The sequence below is a fragment of the Diorhabda carinulata genome, chromosome 6, assembly GCF_026250575.1.
Source record: "Diorhabda carinulata isolate Delta chromosome 6, icDioCari1.1, whole genome shotgun sequence".
NCBI classification, from domain to species: domain Eukaryota; kingdom Metazoa; phylum Arthropoda; class Insecta; order Coleoptera; family Chrysomelidae; genus Diorhabda; species Diorhabda carinulata.
Window position 1 is genome coordinate 25,511,691 of NC_079465.1, and position 22,150 is coordinate 25,533,840.

At 32.4% G+C, this 22,150-nt stretch overlaps 1 protein-coding gene across 2 annotated transcripts in view; it reads left to right on the forward strand.

Moving 5' to 3' along the window:
- LOC130895940 (adipokinetic hormone/corazonin-related peptide receptor variant I-like) overlaps positions 1 to 22,150 on the forward strand; it is a 61,010-nt gene that overhangs the window by 19,984 nt on the left and 18,876 nt on the right. For both annotated transcript variants that reach the window (XM_057803598.1, XM_057803599.1), the window contains exons 2-5: positions 5,126 to 5,489; positions 14,153 to 14,380; positions 19,531 to 19,735; positions 21,047 to 21,197. In XM_057803598.1, coding sequence (XP_057659581.1) covers positions 5,217 to 5,489; positions 14,153 to 14,380; positions 19,531 to 19,735; positions 21,047 to 21,197 — 857 coding nt within the window. In that variant the 5' untranslated portion in view covers positions 5,126 to 5,216. The remainder of the gene's footprint in view (positions 1 to 5,125; positions 5,490 to 14,152; positions 14,381 to 19,530; positions 19,736 to 21,046; positions 21,198 to 22,150) is intronic.

Below are 22,150 nucleotides of genomic sequence, written 5' to 3' on the forward strand. Positions count from 1 at the left end.
ATCAAAATTTCCGGTTCTCAAAAACTAGCCCTTTAGGGTTATAATCAACGAAAATTGAAAAAAAAAACTATTTTTTCGTAATTTTTTCGATTTTTGGCAAAGTTGCGTTCGGAGGTCGAGGTCATAAATTTGGATTTTTGATTAGGCCAACATTATAAACCAGACTGCAAAATATCAAAATTTCCGGTTTTCAAAAACTAGCCCTTTAGGGTTATAATCAACGAAAACTGAAAAAAAAAACTATTTTTTCGTAATTTTTTCGATTTTTGGCAAAGTTGCGTTCGGAGGTCGAGGTCATAAATTTGGATTTTTGATTAGGCCAACATTATAAACCAGACTGCAAAATATCAAAATTTCCGGTTTTCAAAAACTAGCCCTTTAGGATAATAATCAACGAAAATTGAAAGAAAAAACTATTTTTTCGTAGTTTTTTCGATTTTTGTCAAAGTTGCGTTCGGAGGTCGAGGTCATAAATTTGGATTTTTGATTAGGCCAACATTATAAACCAGACTGAAAAATATCAAAATTTCCGGTTTTCAAAAACTAGCCCTTTAGGGTTATAATCAACGAAAATTGAAAAAAAAACTATTTTTTCGTAGTTTTTTCGATTTTTGGCAAAGTTGCGTTCGGAGGTCGAGGTCATAAATTTGGATTTTTGATTAGGCCAACATTATAAACCAGACTGCAAAATATCAAAATTTCCGGTTTTCAAAAACTAGCCCTTTAGGGTTATAATCAACGAAAATTGAAAAAAAAAACTATTTTTTCGTAATTTTTTCGATTTTTGGCAAAGTTGCGTTCGGAGGTCGAGGTCATAAATTTGGATTTTTGTTTAGGCCAACATTATAAACCAGACTGCAAAATATCAAAATTTCCGGTTTTCAAAAACTAGCCCTTTAGGGTTATAATCAACGAAAATTGAAAAAAAAAACTATTTTTTCGTAATTTTTTCGATTTTTGGCAAAGTTGCGTTCGGAGGTCGAGGTCATAAATTTGGATTTTTGTTTAGGCCAACATTATAAACCAGACTGCAAAATATCAAAATTTCCGGTTTTCAAAAACTAGCCCTTTAGGGTTATAATCAACGAAAATTGAAAAAAAAAACTATTTTTTCGTAATTTTTTCGATTTTTGGCAAAGTTGCGTTCGGAGGTCGAGGTCATAAATTTGGATTTTTGTTTAGGCCAACATTATAAACCAGACTGCAAAATATCAAAATTTCCGGTTTTCAAAAACTAGCCCTTTAGGGTTATAATCAACGAAAATTGAAAAAAAAAAACTATTTTTTCGTAATTTTTTCGATTTTTGGCAAAGTTGCGTTCGGAGGTCGAGGTCATAAATTTGGATTTTTGATTAGGCCAACATTATAAACAAGACTGCAAAATATCAAAATTTCCGGTTTTCAAAAACTAGCCCTTTAGGGTTATAATCAACGAAAATTGAAAAAAAAAACTATTTTTTCGTAGTTTTTTCGACTTTTGGCAAAGTTGCGTTCGGAGGTCGAGGTTATAAATTTGGATTTCTCATTACATCAACATTACAAACAAGACTGCAAAATATCAGAATTTCCGGTTTTCAAAAACTAGCCCTTTAGGGTTATAATCAACGAAAATTGAAAAAAAAAAACAATTTTTTCGTAGTTTTTTTGGAGGTCGAGGTCATAAACTTTGATTATTTATTAGCTCAGCTCAAAGTTTTCTACAGGGCACCCAACGTGTTTGTCCCGTGATAGAAGTTTGAGTTTGGGTTATCAGATATTTGAGACCTTGTTTTATTTTTGATATCAATCAATTGGGAAAACATGTCATTTGAGCTGAATTTCTTACCGGCGAGTATTTTTTTATATAAACGTATCGCCAGTAGTCACTGAGGGCCAGATCTGGACTATATTGTGGATGAGAGAGCAAGTCGAATTGTAATTCGTTCATTGTTGCCATCGACTTATGAACCGGGGCAATGCCTTATTGAAACAGTGATTTTTTCTTCGACATATGAGGCCATTTTTCCTTGATTGTGAATTCAAACGATCCAACAACTCTATGTAGTCCTCGCTATTGATTGTTTCTCCATTTAGAAGATAGCCTTTGAACAATATTCCATGCGTATCTCAAAATACTGTAGCCATAAGCTTCCCAGCTGACTGTTGTGTCTTTGGACGCTTCGGACGTGTTTCACCGACTGTAATCCACTCAGATAATGATCTTTTTGATTCAGGAGTAAAGTGATGGATCCATACTTCATCCATTGTGATATATCGATGCAAAAAACCTGTTTTACATAACCAAACACTGCTCTGAATCATCACCACGTTGTTGTTTTTGATCGACTGTGAGTAAACGCGGCACCCACTCCGAAAAAAGCTTTCTTATGGTTAAATGTTTATGCAGAATTGTGAACTGTTTTCTGGTACGTTTATGGCCTCTGCTATCTCCTGAAATTTCAATTTTCGATAGAAAAACCCAATTTGTGGACTTATTTGTTGTTTTTTGAAGTAACCACTTGAATTGGACGATCAGAACGGTAACCATCATCGTTTAAATTCAGTAAACTAATAAGAAATATTTTTGATTTCATTGCTGAGCTTCTACATTATTTTTGATGATAAATAATGATAAATAACAAAAGTAGCTTTATTTAAATGGCTGTCACTTTCTTCTTCTTACACGTAGTTGGTACTTCAGAAACGTCATTTGGGAAAAGGTAACGCCATCTGTGTGTCAGTCATACGACTTAAAGAGTGATGCAATACTTATCATATTATAGATATTAAAAATATGTAGTTACTCTGTTTTCTAACTAAATTTAAAAAGTGATCAAAAACCAACGGGAATTCACAGTTTTGACAAATATTACAGTCGGTGTTGTTGTTATTTCATTAACAATCATACCGGTATGTAAATTTTACGCTTACGGATTTAATCACGTATAAAATAGCATAATTACAAATGAAACTCGAAACTGTATACTACCAAATGAATAGAACGTGATCATAAAATGTTATAGGTAGGTAACTCAACAAACATTTCGCATATTTACTGTTAAAAATACAAAATTGATTAAATATTCTACATAGCAATCCAGCAATTGAATCTATACTCTGAATATTTACGAAAAAAAAAGTATACTCACAACATAAAATCGTTCTCATACTTTTTTCGCTTATTGATTATTCCAAGTTTCAAACATCAGTCTTAATGACATTTCCTGTGACATCGTCATACAATCTATGAAAATTCAAATTTAAAGGAGGTTATGATACATTCGGTTGGTATTTTAGAACTTATTCAAATTAATCGCAAAAGTTCATTGTAGCTGTACGGCCCCTTTCACACCAAACGAATCCGAATCAAGTTGAATCTGATTCGTCATCTCCACTCTTTCACACCAGCAGAATCAACCTGAATAATTCTTACCTGGAATGTTTAATGCTTCGCCAATTTTCCTCCACACAGAAGATATGAGATTTCTGTGTACTGTGATTTTTATCCACGTCCATCTCGTATGGTTGTTGATTCAAGACTGACCGGATGAGGAATCTGACAGATTGAATCAAGTGCGACCTCGAATCAAACCTGATTGAACCAGATTCGTCCGGTCTGAAGGCGGTCAATCAGATTCAACTTGATTGGGAGTGATTCTGATTGATTCGGATTCGTTTGGTGTGAAAGGGCCCTACCCGTTCGTGGCTGAAGGTCAAGGAAGATCATGAGACATCGCTGATACACAGATTGTACATATCAAGGGAAAAAAATCACCATGGTTTCGTTCGAAGATAAGATATTTTCATCTCTTAACCCGAATAATAACTAAGAATTTTTTTTATCAAAACATAAAAATTAACTTCAATATTCGCTAGTATCACACTTAAATTATTATAGATACTACGATCATCAGTTTCTTCGTCCAGTTCTAAGTCTCCCGTGAGCTAAATTGCGATCCTTCAGAATCCTTTGAATCTTCATAGTTTTCTATTTGCTTAACTTCATTTTTCTTTTGTCTTGAATTAAGTTCCTTCAAACTTCACTGCTTTAGCTCAGGTTTTTTTCCTTTCCTGTTCTATTTTTTTCTCAATTCTATATGTCTTAGTATTTCTTCCTTTATTGGTTTTTCTGTCTCCAACAGCTGTAGGATACGGACTTATAACTAAGTTGGAATTCCTGGTAAACTGTTTACCTTCAATCTCTGAAGACGGTTATCGAAACGCGCGTCAGACAGTGTAAATGGGAGTGCTGGAGTAGTGGTGGTGTAAACAGTTTATTCAGTATGATACAGTCTTAAGACTTCCGGAGTTATAGGAAGATAAGAACTCGGTTCAGGTCGTGCGTCAGCCGCAAAGTTGGAAAGCTCGCCACTTCTGGTTTTGGGGCACAGAACGTGGTTTTTCTATCTCTAACACTGTCTACTTCTATTATCTTTTTTATTTCAGTTCTTCGTCTGTATTTTGACATCAAACTCCTTATATTTTCGTTAAATTTACTTCCTCACAAAGCTCCTCTTCTATTGGTATTTGTAATTTCCACTAGTTCCCTGAATTTATCTTGTATATTGAACTTTTTTATTGCTTGACGCATTTTATTCCCTTGATGGCATCAAAAGGTCTATCTGTAAACGTTGAATAGCATATGCAGATCCAAATTTTGTTTCTCAATGTCTATTTTCGTCTCTAAAACCTTCTCGGTACACAATCTAATTGTCGTATTCTTCAAATTCCCTTGTGGGGATTTGTTTATTAAGGTGGTTTCTGGTTTTGGTTATCACCCTTTTTATTTTTTGCTTCACTACTTTATGAGCTCCTTCGATTCCCTTTCATTCTGTTCAGCTTCTAGTCTCGATGAATCATGATGTTATCGTTATCAGAGACAGTATTCGTCTTTATTATTCTGTTTAATTACCAAGAAGTGATTCGTATCTGTACCAGCTCCTCAATAGCTTCGTACGTCTATTTTGCGTTTGATTATCATCAGGATGTAATTAATGACTAATTTTATCACTTAACACCAATTTCCAATAATTTAATATCATCAAAATGATAAAAATCAATATGTAGTTGTGGAATTTCATAAAAGAATACCAAAAAATTTATTTTCCTCACACTTATGAACTAACTGTGCCATATTTTGTTCCAGGTCGAATATATTCGGAAGGTAGAGAATCAGATAAGCTCTATTGGAATTTTTCGTGAAACGGATGCTCTAAAATTGATTTTCAAATGGGATTATGGCAACTAGAAACAACCAGACGACGTTAGATAATATTGACTTCAATAATTACAGTGACAGTGAGACCTTTTACAATTCAGAACTTTGGGCTCAACCGAACTTTAGAGAAATATCAGTGTATTGTGCTTTATTTGTCGTTGCTGCCGTAGGGAATTTAACTGTGTTGATATCATTATTCCGCTCGAGGCATCGGAAATCAAGAATAAGTTTAATGATCACTCATCTCGCTATAGCGTATTTGATTGTTACTTTTATCATGATTCCTCTAGAGGTGAGCTTGTTATTTCTATTCGAATGTAATTGGATAACACCGTGAGTAAAATACACCATTGAATACTCTATTAAAATCATATACTAAACGCGGCATTTATTGAAATATATCATAGATCCTATTGACTGCGCCAATTCAAACATATTATTATTGTATGAGCGAAAATATGATGGAAGTAAATAACAACAACAATTCTGTATAGAATAGGGTGACCATCTTCACTAATGGCATGAAGATTGATCACCTCTTGAGCAAGAATTTTTATAATCATAGATAGAACCCAGTGTTTACGGTTGATCCATCAATTCCACTCATTTTAAAAAATCTACAATGTGGAATTGCTTTGATTGCCAAAGATCTTCGTCTTCTATGTCAAACGCTTCCAGGTGTAGTACTCTGGAGCTCCTTAGTCTTTTGACATTTCCAGAGAATGTGGATAGAGGTTTCGTCCTCTGTGCAACAAAATCTGCTAATAGTATTCGTATATTGTTCTTACTTAGGTTGAAACATTTAGTAGATCTATTCTAGATTATAGTTTCCCAGAAGTCTTTGTTTCCAGTGCTTTTTCCATTATTCTGTAGCTGATACCAAAGAAAGTTCGGGTCCCACAAAGGGATTATTAGTTCCCTTTTAAACAATCCCAAACGGCTGCTTGACTATCGGACAGGATGATGATTTCCTGTTTGCGATAGCTCCTCTTTATATTGAAACACATTTTTCAATTGCATTAAGTTCTGGTTGAAAAATGTTTGGTACAAGCTTTTAGAGTGATTAATTTTGAGCCCGTACATTCCTAATCCAGTTCCGTCTGCTATTTTTGATCCCATTTAATGGTGTTTTGTTCCCACTTGCTTTTACAGTTCATTATTAAGGTGAAATTTTTCTCAACTTTTTCGTTCTAACGTCCTGAGGCATGTCCTAGGTTTCGTCATTATTTAGGAACGAGTTTTCTTTAATGATTCCGTCTCTGAACCTTCTAACTGATGTTTTCTCTGCCACGCTTTCTAGTACTACGTGGAGAGACGGGAGAATCACTTCTAGTGCAAGTTTTCATTACCCCAACTGCAAATAAGCAAGTCAGTTTTTGTACCTTTGAGAAATTGATTCTCGTGGTATTCAAACTAGTTCTGGTACCTCAAACCACTGCCCCATATGTGATGATTGATCTTACAACTCCCATGTACATCCACTTTAGGATCTATGGGTTACAACCCCAATTTCCTGCAAAGTTTCTGTACACCATCGGAGGTTTTACGGCTTTCTAGATATTTCCAATCGATTATTTAACTACAAGTTGTATATTAGAGCAGGATCTGTCCAAATACACTATATTCCACAAAACAATGCAGCTGCAGGTCTCGTTATTTATTTATTTTAATTATAAGAATGGGTTGCAGTTTTTCTGAATTTCATGTGCAAACGGCTATACTGGTTTATCTACAGACACGGTAGACAGAGTAGGCTTCAGGATAAACAGCTAAGAGTAGTTAACGTTTGGAGCAAACATATTTTGTCTATAGCATCTAAAATAAATTCTAATCGATAAATGTTGAATAAAATTGATTGCATACGAAAGTTAACTATACTACCCTGTATATATAGTTCACATATCTGGGGAAAAGCCGTGGCTTTGTCCTAGAATGATATTCGACCTTGTTATTATTTATTTGCAGGAAGAAATTGATATAATCCCTGCACAAATGCAGGACGTAAATCCTCTCGAGTACATCGTTTTCATCAATAATTCTTGTTTTGCTCAATTACTAATGGAAGTACTGTGATATTTCTCCATTATTTTTGTTTGCAATATGAGCCGGGATACTTCGCAAAACGAAATATTTCCAATGCTTCGGATTTTACTCGTCCAATTTCACTGTGAGGTGCGCAAACAAAAAACGAAAACCAAACTAAGTAGATGAGAAAATAGAATCGCACGTACAGGGTGTGCAACTATGAAGAATTACTATGAAGAAAGAATGACGTTTACATGGGCGCAATTGAAACAAATACTTTATAATCGTAGCTTCAAGAAATAACGAAATTTTTACAAGAAATATTTGCTGGGGGGATGTGTTGAGGGTGTGAATCGAACCCTGTCCTCTATAATTACGAGTCGACTGCCTAATTTTGTAATTTTACATAATTCCTTTTTTTATTAAACATTACGCTGTTTATAGGTGTGGCGTGGCGTGGCGAGGCGTACGTGCGGGCTCAATGACTTTCAAAAACTTTTCTCAAACATCATGTCAATGGTTAACAATCCAGAACTTTCACAGGGACGATCTGTACAATGTAAAGATAGCAAAAATGGATTTTTAATCGATTTTTCAACAAAAAGGTATTCTTTGTCCAACTCGATAAAATTTATGGTTTAGGAGATATTTCGATTGTTGTACATGCCAAAGAAACCGTTCACCATAAAAAGAAATTCTGTAGAAACTAATCATAAATTGTAATTATTCATTGAAAATACTGACAGGAGGTATTAAAACACAATCAAACACTATGTCAGTTGATGGTTGGCGTGGCGAGGCGAGGCGTGCGAGCTGAATCACGTTCAACATTTTTTCTTAAACGTCATGCCTAATGGTTAACAATCCGTAAATTCCACAGGGACAACCTGTATAATCTTAAAATAGCAAAAATGGATTATTTTATCGATTTTTCAACAAAAAGGTATTCTTTGTCTAACTCGATAAAATTTATGGTTTAGGAGATATGTCGATTTTTAGATCGTTGTACATGTCAAAGAAACCGTTTGCTATAAAAAGACATTCTGTAGAACCTAATCATAAATTGTAATTATTTATTGGAAATACTCACTGGTGGTATTAAAACAGAATCAAACATTACGCCGATTATTGGTTGGCGTGGCGTGGCGAGGCGTGCGGGCTTAATGACGTACAACAATTTTTTTTAAACGTCATGCCTAAATGGTTAACAATAAGTAACTTCCACAGGGACAACCTGTACAATCTAAACATAGCAAAAATGGATTTTTTAAGGTACTATTTGTTTAACTCGATAAAATATATGTATATAATTGTATAAATTGTAATTATTTATTGAAAATACTGACAGAGGGTATTAAAACACAATCAAACATTACGCCGATTATTGGTTGGCGTGGCGAGGCGAGGCGTGCGGGTTAAAGTTTTATTCTTAGGAAAAATATATTGATTTCAATCTGACAGGACTAATTTTGCTGTCTTTGACATTCTTGAACCACCAGTTTCAATTTATGCCATTCAAATACTTCGTATTACCTATCGAATTCTTTAAATCAAATCATCTCTTGTCGTAGATCTATCGGTGTGAACGAGATCTTTAATTCGGCCCCACAAATAAAATATTTGTAGTCATTATGAAACATTGTAGTAAAATTCTGTACACAGAAATGTCTCGAACGCACAAAAAAGTGCAATAGAATTGAGATCGGGGTAATATAGTGACAACTGACAAGTTTTGTAACCATATTTGTTATTTATAGCATTCATAGTAGTCTAAAATACTCTATGCTAGGCAATGATAATCATTAAAAGAAAAGAAAGTCTGTTTGACAATATATTTTGTAGTGGTTCGGTTCGTGGAAGTTTAGTTGAAAAAAAAATGAAGATAAACTTATAATCTAATATCATTCCTGTACTAAATCATCTTATAAGTCTATCTCACCGCTAGATGGCGTAAATTTATTTAGAATTTACGTATTGCATATTTTCTTTGTCACCTGATTCGCGACTTCTTGCACGACGTTTCTTTGTTGACAAACTCCCAATATTTTTTTGTGAAACGCATTTTAAATGATAAAAAAAATGGAGTTTAAATTAAAAAGTTCCAGATGATATCGCACTCCCCTAAGTTGGAATTTCAATTGAAATTGCTTTGTAAAAATAAACGTTAAAACGATGAAATGGAATTCGTAATAAATTGTCAACATTTATATCATGAATAGCAATTATCACAGTAATTTATCCTTGTTATTTATTACAGGAAATAGTAACGAAAATCGAGGTATGTCTCTTCGCTAATTTAATTATCTCGAACGAACATCTCTAATAATTCGTTTTTCTTTTCCGTATTCCATGGTAAAAACACCCACTCACATTTCCACGAAACGAAAAAAGTAAATTACAGTCACGATAAACAACGTTATTGCGATAATTTAATTTATTCAATAAATAATATTGAAACTGATATTTTATGTATTTATTTCAAATATAAATATAAATAAATATCTGTATTTGTATTTGGTACAGCAAAAAATATTATGAATTTTGGAATGTTTACATAATACAGTTGATCTGAAATTGAAACTATAAATAGAAAATAAAATCATCGATCATTTACCAGATTTATACGAGCATTTCGAAGAATCCATACTGTTATGTTTTTCTTATTTATTACAATACACTCAACTAACTGAATAATTTATTTAAATTCTTTTATTACTTTCTACGACTTTCTACTATTTCCACAAAATAAAGAAACAAAACAAATAAATAGGCTGTACTAGAAACTATTCGACAGAAGCAATGTAAATAAACCGCGTGCTATAATACAAACTTCAAATATCAAACGTGTTTTTGAAAATTTTAGAGTTCTAACCTATTAATTTATATAATTTACTCTTCAGTTAACTAGCTTAATAACGTATTTAAATTCTTTTATTACTTTCCACGACTATTTATTATAAATTAACTAAACTGGGCTTCGAAAACTCCTTATATTTCCCAGAAGAATTCTCAAAATTTACAGAAAATAAAGAAACAAAATAGAAAATAAACTGTTCTAGAAATTATTCGACAGAAGCAATGTAAATAAACCGCTTGCTATAATAAAAACTTCAAACATCAAATGGGTTTATGAAAATTTTAGAGTTCTAACCTATTAATTTATATAATTTACTCATCACTTAACTAACTTAATAATGTATTTGAATTCTTTTATTACTTTCCACGACTGTTTATTATAAATTAACTAAACTGGGCTTCGAAAGCTCCTTATATTTCCCAGAAGAATTCTCAAAATTTCCAGAAAATAAAGAATCAAAATAAAAAATAAACTGTTCTAGAAATTATTCGACAGAAGCAATGTAAATAAACCGCTTGCTATAATAAAAACTTCAAACATCAAACGTGTTTATGAAAATTTTAGAGTTCTAACCTATTAATTTATATAATTTACCCATCAGTTAACTAGCTTAATAATGTATTTAAATTCTTTTATTACTTTCCACGACTATTTATTATAAATTGACTAAGCTGGGATTCGAAAGCTCCTTATATTTCCCAGAAGAATTCTCAAAATTTCCAGAAAATAAAGAATCAAAATAAAAAATAAACTGTTCTAGAAATTATTCGACAGAAGCAATGTAAATAAACCGCTTGCTATAATAAAAACTTCAAACATCAAACGTGTTTATGAAAATTTTAGAGTTCTAACCTATTAATTTATATAATTTACCCATCAGTTAACTAGCTTAATAATGTATTTAAATTCTTTAATTACTTTCCACGACTATTTATTATAAATTGACTAAGCTGGGATTCGAAAGCTCCTTATATTTCCCAGAAGACTTCTCAAAATTTCCAGAAAATAAAGAAACAAAACAAAAAATAGCCTGTACTAGAAATTATTCGACAAAAGCAATGTAAATAAACCGCGTGCTATAATAAAAACTTCAAACATCGAACGGGTTTATAAAAATTTTAGAGTTCCAATACATCTAGGCAGGATCGGCGTTCGTACTAATACAGAAAATTGTCTGAAGCAAAGTTAAAAGAAAAATTTTTCACTATCCTAGACATAGAAAACTGTTGTCTACTTATGTTTTTTATTATTTAGCTTGGCACGGCTGTTCTTCTATAAGCTATTACTAATTTTCTGATTAATTTTTTATTTTAAAATTCGCTTCAGGTTACGCCATAGGTTGAGTCCTTTACCGATAATTGCAAAAAAAACTGTGGTACTAAATTCCGTGGAAATTTGACCGTACAACGTTCTCTATAATTGCAATTGATTGCGAATAAATTCTATGGAACACCGAGGCTTCTATTTGCATTCTGGAAATGAGGCAAATAAGTTTTTTCCTATTTTAAATTGATGCAGTGTACCCAACTATGATCAAATATGAATTTATTCCCATTCGTTTCGAATGGGAGACTGGAGCGTTGAATATTGGTAACTTGTAAACGAATCATCTCATTGTTGAATTAAAAATTAGGCAAGAACAACACACGACTGCGTTTTGTCACATTTGGAGAGTTAATTTGAAAATTTCACTGTTTTCCATTAGGATGAACGTATGTTTGATAAAATATATGGTTTAGGAGATATGTAGATTTTTAGATCGTTGTACTTGTCTAGAAAAACCGTTCGCCATAAAGAAACATTCTCAAAAAAATTATCATAAATTGTAATTATCCATTTAAACTACTAAATATTTGTACTAGATACTATAGAAGATCTAATTACTGTCATAAGTAACAACTTGAAAAAGATTAATAATTGAAATTAATAATTTTTAATGTCAATTTGCTGTCAAAATTTTCAAAATCTGTCATCAATAATTATCACATCGAATTTGAAGTTTCAATATGGTAAAATTTATCTTTAGTGGATTTGCTGATGTGCATTTGATGTATGATTTGTAACTCGTCTGGTAACAGCCAGAAGATTGTATACTGAATCTATAATATATTGAAGAAAACATTTCGAAAAATCCAAAAATACTACAAAAGAACGTGAATAGTAGATTTCTACCAAAATCCTGAATTAGTCCTTCATATTTTCAACGATCTCAACATAGTTTAAGTCTAAATAATATCCTAGAAATTCATGTACAACAACTAAAAGCATTCAATAAATATTTTTCATCATCTTAAATAAGTACATTTGCAGATTATATATCTTTCATTGGGCGATAAATATCTGGCCCTACAAAGATTTATTCTTAGAGCACATATTTTTTTTTCTATTGAGTATTACTCGGCAAAATTTCGATCTTTCTAGAGCAAATTAACTTTATCTACACTCCTCTCAAAGTAGACCAGCTTACAGACAAGAAGCCTGCAAGTAATGGCCAAAGTAATGACGTAGCAGGTTCATACAAGACCAGAGGATTTATTGATGAGAGCCTCCTCCATGACCAATAGGCATTAGTAGACCAATAGACCAAGAATTTATTGATGAGAACTCCCTCCATGGCCAAGAAGCATTGGTAGACCAAGAATTTATTGATGAGAACTTCCTCTAAGGCCAAGAGGCAGTGGCAGATCAGGAATTTATTGATAAGAACCACCTCCATGACCAAGAGGCATTGGTAGGCCAATAGACCAAGAATTTATTGATGAGAGCTTCCTCCATGGCCAAGGGGCATTGGTAGACCAATAGACCAATAATTTATTGATGAGAACTTCCTCCACGGCTAAGAGGCATTGGTAGACCAATAATTTATTGATGAGAGTTTCCTCCATGACCAAGAGGCATTAGTAGACCAATAGACCAAGAATTTATTGATGAAAACCTCTTCCATGGCCAAGATGCAATGATAGACCAAGAAATACTTGGAGAAAGCAAATTGAAGAAGATACTAGAATCCTAGAAATGGTAGACTGGAAATCAAAATGCAGAAATAGCGACAAACTAAGTCAGGACCAACGACAAAAAGAACAGAGGGAATAATTCGTTCCAATGAAGGGATTTGTAGGTGCCCAAAGCGCTAGCCATAATGCATAATAATGAATGATGAAGAGAACCTGATGGATTTGTAGTTGGATTCACATATTTTTAATATTTTAGTTCACACTGAAATCCTATTATCCAGCTTCGTATTAAGAAGATTTATTGGTACCATGAAACTCAGTAACGAAGTGAACATTATAAAGATTGTAGCTTCAATTTAGTACATATTCTATTGATGTTATTATTTCGATTTCTTTGAAAACAATATCCGAGAGAATGAAAGCTCCTTTCGTGTTTGTGTTCGAGGTAATTCTTAGAAAAACATCTCTTTCTATATAACGGAAAAAGATCAATCAGTAAATTGTCAAACGTTTCTAAAATATCCTAAGTAAATATTTGTGTTCGAAGAAAATGGGAAATGAATAGATATAGTTTAGTTTCCATATGGGTATTATAAAAACAGAGTTAGATAAGTTATTTTTCTTTCTTTGTAGTTTATCGTTGTCTATATAATCAAGCAAATATTAATTACCTGGAGTATTAGATTTTATAGACCTAGCTGTGTTTGAATAACCTTCTTCTTTATCTGCTATCTATTAATGGATATTTACAATCACTTTTCATTATTTTATCCTATCTTTGGGGGTATAAATTAATTTTCGAATGGTTCTTATCCCTTTCCAATTTTTGACGACATTCTTTTTTTCCTAATTCTCGAAAATCTTCAGTTTTATCAAGAGTTGAAGCGTTTTTTAACATGTTTTCATTTTCTTGTCTCTCAAAATTCTTCGTGAGAAAAAACGCCTCCAATCACGGTGTTAACTTAGCATTTTGTGAATCTTATTTTGAGGTTAATTTCGTAAACACGTTTTTTAACTTGTTTATACTTTAATATACGAGGGAAATTAGGAAATATAGCAACGTTTTAATCTCGAGTTTCCAAGTTAAACTTTACATTAATTTATTGTTTTTGTTTACAGGTAGGATGGAGGTTAACGGGGCGTTGGTTGGCTGGAAACGTGGCTTGCAAAGTATTCCTCTTTCTGAGGGTATTGGGGCCTTACCTGAGTAGCAATATCATAGTTTGCGTTTCCTTGGATCGGTATTTCGCGGTTTTGTATCCACTTCGGGTAAGCGATGCAAGACGTCGAGGAAAAATTATGTTAACAGTTGCCTGGAGTGCATCCTTCATATATTGCATACCGCAGGTAAGATTTACCTAAGGCGGGAATCTATATAATGTAAAAGTGGGAAATTTAATTTTGTACTTTATAATTATAAACCGAAAATTGAGAATCAATTGATTTGGGACGAAGAAACAGAAACAAATCAAAGAAAATTAACTGCAAGTTTTATAATTATCATTATCATTATCAATAGAATAGAACTGATGAAATATTGAATAACAAATTGAATATTATGCAGAATTATTCAACAAATAATTTGTGATTCAACGATCAACGCTATACGGGACACTATTTACAGATGAAGTTCAATTTTCAAAAGACGGGAAAAATGATTCACGTAAATCACAGTTTTGGACAGAAGAAAATTCCTATGTTATTCACGAATGTCTATTTGGCCTTTCTAAAAAATATTTTGTCGAATTTTCTTCCCAACATGAACTTTGTTATCCGAGGAATGACAAAAATTGACGCCAAATGATCTCAATTGACCTGAATTGTTTTGAATCGACATCAATCGACGTCAATAGACATCAAAAAATATCATTGATCAATATCAAATGATAATATAGACTCAATAGGCTTAAATTCATGTTAATCCACAATATCTGTCGAAAATTGACTCCAAATGATCTCAATTGACCTGAATTGTTGTGAATCGAAATCAATCGACGTCAATAGACATCAAAAAATATCATTGATCAATATCAAATGATAATTTAGACTCAATAGGCTTAAATTCATGTTAATCCACAATATCTGTCGAAAATTGACGCCAAATGATCTCAATTGACCTGAATTGTTTTGAATCGACATCAATCGACGTCAATAGACATCAAAAAATATCATTGATCAATATCAAATGATAATTTAGACTCAATAGGCTTAAATTCATGTTAATCCACAATATCTGTCGAAAATTGACTCCAAATGATCTCAATTGACCTGAATTGTTGTGAATCGACATCAATCGACGTTAATAGACATCAAAAAATATCATTGATCAATATCAAATGATAATTTAGACTCAATAGGCTTAAATTGATGTTAATCCACAATATCTGTCAAAAATTGGCGCCAAATGATCTCAATTGACCTGAATTGTTGTGAATCGACATCAATCGACGTCAATAGACATCAAAAAATATCATTGATCAATATCAAATGATAATTTAGACTCAATAGGCTTAAATTCATGTTAATCCACAATATCTGTCGAAAATTGACTCCAAATGATCTCAATTGACCTGAATTGTTGTGAATCGAAATCAATCGACGTCAATAGACATCAAAAAATATCATTGATCAATATCAAATGATAATTTAGACTCAATAGGCTTAAATTCATGTTAATCCACAATATCTGTCGAAAATTGACGCCAAATGATCTCAATTGACCTGAATTGTTTTGAATCGACATCAATCGACGTCAATAGACATCAAAAAATATCATTGATCAATATCAAATGATAATTTAGACTCAATAGGCTTAAATTCATGTTAATCCACAATATCTGTCGAAAATTGACTCCAAATGATCTCAATTGACCTGAATTGTTGTGAATCGACATCAATCGACGTTAATAGACATCAAAAAATATCATTGATCAATATCAAATGATAATTTAGACTCAATAGGCTTAAATTGATGTTAATCCACAATATCTGTCGAAAATTGACTCCAAATGATCTCAATTGACCTGAATTGTTGTGAATCGAAATCAATCGACGTCAATAGACATCAAAAAATATCATTGATCAATATCAAATGATAATTTAGACTCAATAGGCTTAAATTCATGTTAATCCACAATATCTGTCGAAAATTGACGCCAAATGATCTCAATTGACCTGAATTGTTTTGAATCGACATCAATCGACGTCAATAGACATCAAAAAATATCATTGATCAATATCAAATGATAATTTAGACTCAATAGGCTTAAATTCATGTTAATCCACAATATCTGTCGAAAATTGACTCCAAATGATCTCAATTGACCTGAATTGTTGTGAATCGACATCAATCGACGTTAATAGACATCAAAAAATATCATTGATCAATATCAAATGATAATTTAGACTCAATAGGCTTAAATTGATGTTAATCCACAATATCTGTCAAAAATTGGCGCCAAATGATCTCAATTGACCTGAATTGTTGTGAATCGACATCAATCGACGTCAATAGACATCAAAAAATATCATTGATCAATATCAAATGATAATTTAGACTCAATAGGCTTAAATTCATGTTAATCCACAATATCTGTCGAAAATTGACTCCAAATGATCTCAATTGACCTGAATTGTTGTGATTCGACATCAATCGACGTCAATAGACATCATAAAACATCAATGATCAATATCAAATGATAATAAGGACTCAAGAGGCTTTAATGTTTGTTAATCCACAATATCTGTCGAAAATTGACTCCAAATGATCTCAATTGACCTGAATTGTTGTGAATCGACATCAATCGACGTCAATAGACATCAAAAAATATCATTGATCAATATCAAATGATAATTTAGACTCAATAGGCTTAAATTCATGTTAATCCACAATATCTGTCGAAAATTGACTCCAAATGATCTCAATTGACCTGAATTGTTGTGAATCGACATCAATCGACGTCAATAGACATCAAAAAATATCATTGATCAATATCAAATGATAATTTAGACTCAATAGGCTTAAATTCATGTTAATCCACAATATCTGTCGAAAATTGACTCCAAATGATCTCAATTGACCTGAATTGTTGTGATTCGACATCAATCGACGTCAATAGACATCATAAAACATCAATGATCAATATCAAATGATAATAAGGACTCAAGAGGCTTTAATGTTTGTTAATCCACAATATCTGTCGAAAATTGACTCCAAATGATCTCAATTGACCTGAATTGTTGTGAATCGACATCAATCGACGTCAATAGACATCAAAAAATATCATTGATCAATATCAAATGATAATTTAGACTCAATAGGCTTAAATTCATGTTAATCCACAATATCTGTCGAAAATTGACTCCAAATGATCTCAATTGACCTGAATTGTTGTGATTCGACATCAATCGACGTCAATAGACATCATAAAACATCAATGATCAATATCAAATGATAATAAGGACTCAAGAGGCTTTAATGTTTGTTAATCCACAATATCTGTCGAAAATTGACTCCAAATGATCTCAATTGACCTGAATTGTTGTGAATCGACATCAATCGACGTCAATAGACATCAAAAAATATCATTGATCAATATCAAATGATAATTTAGACTCAATAGGCTTAAATTCATGTTAATCCACAATATCTGTCGAAAATTGACTCCAAATGATCTCAATTGACCTGAATTGTTGTGATTCGACATCAATCGACGTCAATAGACATCATAAAACATCAATGATCAATATCAAATGATAATAAGGACTCAAGAGGCTTTAATGTTTGTTAATCCACAATATCTGTCGAAAATTGACTCCAAATGATCTCAATTGACCTGAATTGTTGTGAATCGACATCAATCGACGTCAATAGACATCAAAAAATATCATTGATCAATATCAAATGATAATTTAGACTCAATAGGCTTAAATTCATGTTAATCCACAATATCTGTCGAAAATTGACTCCAAATGATCTCAATTGACCTGAATTGTTGTGATTCGACATCAATCGACGTCAATAGACATCATAAAACATCAATGATCAATATCAAATGATAATAAGGACTCAAGAGGCTTTAATGTTTGTTAATCCACAATATCTGTCGAAAATTGACTCCAAATGATCTCAATTGACCTGAATTGTTGTGAATCGACATCAATCGACGTCAATAGACATCAAAAAATATCATTGATCAATATCAAATGATAATTTAGACTCAATAGGCTTAAATTGATGTTAATCCACAATATCTGTCAAAAATTGGCGCCAAATGATCTCAATTGACCTGAATTGTTGTGAATCGACATCAAATGATAATCAAACTCAACCGGCTTCACTGAATGACAATAATTAAAATTGAGACGTTGGAATTTTCACATGATATTACTTCTGAAACACCCTTTGTATCAAATTTTTCTCAAAATTTGCAATGACATAATTTTAACCTAAAAAATTGTTGATTAACATATAATGATGGTTAGGCCTTGTTCAGGTCAAAATATTGAAACAAAACGTTTCCATTTTAACAATTCAAGTGGACAAACTGTAAAAAGATGAAAGGTCAGTGGACAATGGAACTATACGAGTGGAATTCAATAACATTTTGATATGAAAGCAAACTCTTGCGTTCTAAAAATTCGTTTCATCCCATTTATAAATTGTTCACGTAATTTTCAAACAATTCGAGGATTACATGGAGTGGAAAAACCATGATATTGTATTCAACCATTGAATAGTAATTATTTATCATTCGTTGGTATAAAAATTATACTATTGAACAAAGAAAAAAGTTTCTCGTATCACAAAAAAATACGAGCACAAAAATGGGATAATAGAATTTTTTTTTTTTCATTTAATCCACTCAAACAACCACCGAAGGTCGTTAATTGAATTAAATAGAATAAAAAGCGTTCATTATAACATTTTTTTGAGCTGCGTGGGTCAAAATACTCCAGGGCTACAAGTGAATTATTCCGATGATCGGTTTTTTCACTCTCATACTACTTTTGAGTGGGTGGTATTAGACCTATTTCCATAAGAAATGTTTCTTATGGAAAAAACAAGTACAAGAATCAAATTTGCCTCAAAACGGAAAAACTTGAGTATCGATTGAGTATTAAAGCAGTCAAGACTCTAAAAAGACAAAGACGAAATGATGACAACGGTTTTTTTAAACGAGTGAAGGTAAAAATTGTTAAAAACAACCGTAAGCTAAATAACAATGCTTTTCTAAGGTTAAAATTCTAGATTTACTTCACCAATCCACCGTATATACCAGATCTACCACCTATGAAGTTTGATTTGATTGAAGTTATCGTATATGTCAACGCATATTTTTAGACAGCAAAAAATAGTTAAAAAGAGAAAGGCTTGGCTATACTAAGACTTAAAATGTCTTATTTCATTGTTAGTTCAGAAATTTTTCGAACAACCCTCATAAATAGACATTTTTAAACAATTCAAAATATTCAATCATGTTTTTTGTTTGTTTCAGAGCTTCGTATTTAGTGTAAAGTCGCCCTCGAACGTCCCACAATTTACTCAATGTGTATCATTTGATTTTTTCACTACACCATCTCAAGAGATAGCCTACAATTTTTTGTGTGTTACTTTCATGTACTTCATACCTTTATTTGTGATAATTGTAGCCTACACCGCCATAATGTGCGAGATATTCAGAAATTCCAAATCTATACAAAGTAAGTCGCTATTTAATCGTTGTATCAATGTGATCCAGTGAATAAACTTCAGTTAAATGAAATAAAATAGAATAGACACTATCATTATATTTATATTTGTATATATTATGTCTGTGTTAGTTCATTTCGAGCCGTGTAACAGTGCATTCGATAGTGTTTACCAAAATGTTTTCCCGTTGAGGCAGAAATTAGTTAGTAGAGTGAGGCCGCGAAAAAAACTTTTCATTGGAATGAACTTCAACGAAAATACTTGAAAGTACAGTTTGTCAATAATTATCATCATCAATTATCAAAATTAAATATACCATCGAAGGCAGAAGTTAAAAATGTAACTGCTGTAAACTGGAGAAACCGTATTCACGACGTGAAAAAAAATCATTTTGAGATTAAAACCAAACCAATTTCATTTTTATGATATTTAAAATGATGATCTTTAATTCGAGATACAATTACATATTTTTCTCAGGGAAAAACGCTTGGTATGTTACTCAGATTTTCAGAGAGTTTAGTTTGAGACCCTTATACTACTATTCCAGCCCTATTTCGCATACCAGTTTGAAAAATACTACTATATTAGAAAGTACACAATCTATACAGTCTCTGATGCGAGTTTGGAGACGCCACGTGGTTTAATATTTGCTTGGGGGCCATCAATAGTGATCGTTTTTGGTGAATTTGTGAATTGGAATACATAACACTTTTATTTGAAAGGCATTAGCCCAACCAATGAAAAGCTGAACTAGATTCTATTCTGGTTGAAATTGCTTCTTCAATATCAACAGTAAAATATTCAGTAGCAGAGTTTAAATGAGGCTGTATGACCTGCGAAGACCAGAATCGCAGCGGTCGACCAAATGAAGTGACTACTCTAGAAATGCTGCAGAAAATCCGATGGATGATCGTCGACTGAAAATACGCGTGCTGATAATCATAGTGGATATCAAAATAACGGATTAAAAGGGAGAACCAGCTTCAAAGAAAGCAGAGTCCATTCCATTTCCAGAAAATGTCATGGTGTCATTTTTTTCGGGATGCCCGTGGAATAATTTTCATCTACTATCTTCAAAAAGGAAAAACTATCATTTGCGAGTATCATACAAGCTTATTGCAGCGAAAAATCAATCAAAAGCAACCGCATTTGGTTAAGTAGAAAGTGTTGTTTCATCAAGACTATACACCAGCTCTCCTCGGGTTATTTTCTGTATCCAGACTTGAAAAATAAGCTCGGTGGTCAAATATTTTCCAAAAATAGAGAGTTAACGATTCTTATTATAAAAACTGAAAATACTCTTGCACTATTCACTATTTCAGGTGAGTCACAACCTTTATCCGATGGAAAGATAAGACTCAGACGTTCAGCAGTGAATATAGAAAAAGCAAAATGCAGAACTCTAAAAATGACTATAATAATAGTAGCTGTATATATTTGGTGTTGCACTCCATACGCAATTATTACTTTATGGTAAGTACCAGCCATCTACTATAGATCAAGTTAGGTTAGATTAGGTTCGGTCAATTTGATTTTGGTTACTCAAAAATTCTTTCATATTACTTAACCAATCAATTTCATCCATTAAATATAAAGTGGAGATGCTTCAATCAACTGTTTGATTTATGTAGACAGTTCTGCCTTTAGTAGTCTTTTAGTAAGTAATATCTACATAAATAAAATCAAGAAATTGTGAGGTTATTCCGAGCAAACAAAACAGACGAAATACTTTTGATATTTATAATCATTTTCTATTACTGTTAACCATTGTAGTAGCCACCGTCATTAGCTACATGTCATCTATAATCTAATAAACTGGAACTACATGCATGGAAAATTTGTCATAATGGAAAATTTTGACAACAACGAAACTCGAAATGAACGATTCACGTAGCGATAACGATCAGAACGAAGCGAGTGAAAACCGAGAACGGTATCCTGAATAAACGTCGCCTCATGTCACCTGCATTTCAAATTATATTTTACCTTATCCGTGGTTAGAAAGGACTCTCCGAAATGTTATTGAATCCCTGTTTTCAGGATATACTTTATTACTTTCTTCTACAGGGAATACAATCGATGCGAACCAAACATTGAGATTTACACGTCGTGTGAAACAGAACTATATCTAAGTTTTTTCTTTAAAAAAAAATACAATCAATGGTTTCAACTTTTAGGTTATATATATTTGTAATTCTAAGTTTATCTTTAATCTCTGAAGATGATATTTTGGTTATCGAAACAAGCGTCGAGTTATGAGTGTTGTTTTACCAAATTAACAAAATTATCTTCATATTTCACCTGTAGTGAGGAAAATATCGGATCTACGAGGTTCACAAATATTCAAAAGTCAACACGGATTTAGAGACTTTAGTTTTTATCGAGCTTTAGTAGCTTGGAAGCTCAGGGTAGATTGATACGTAAGG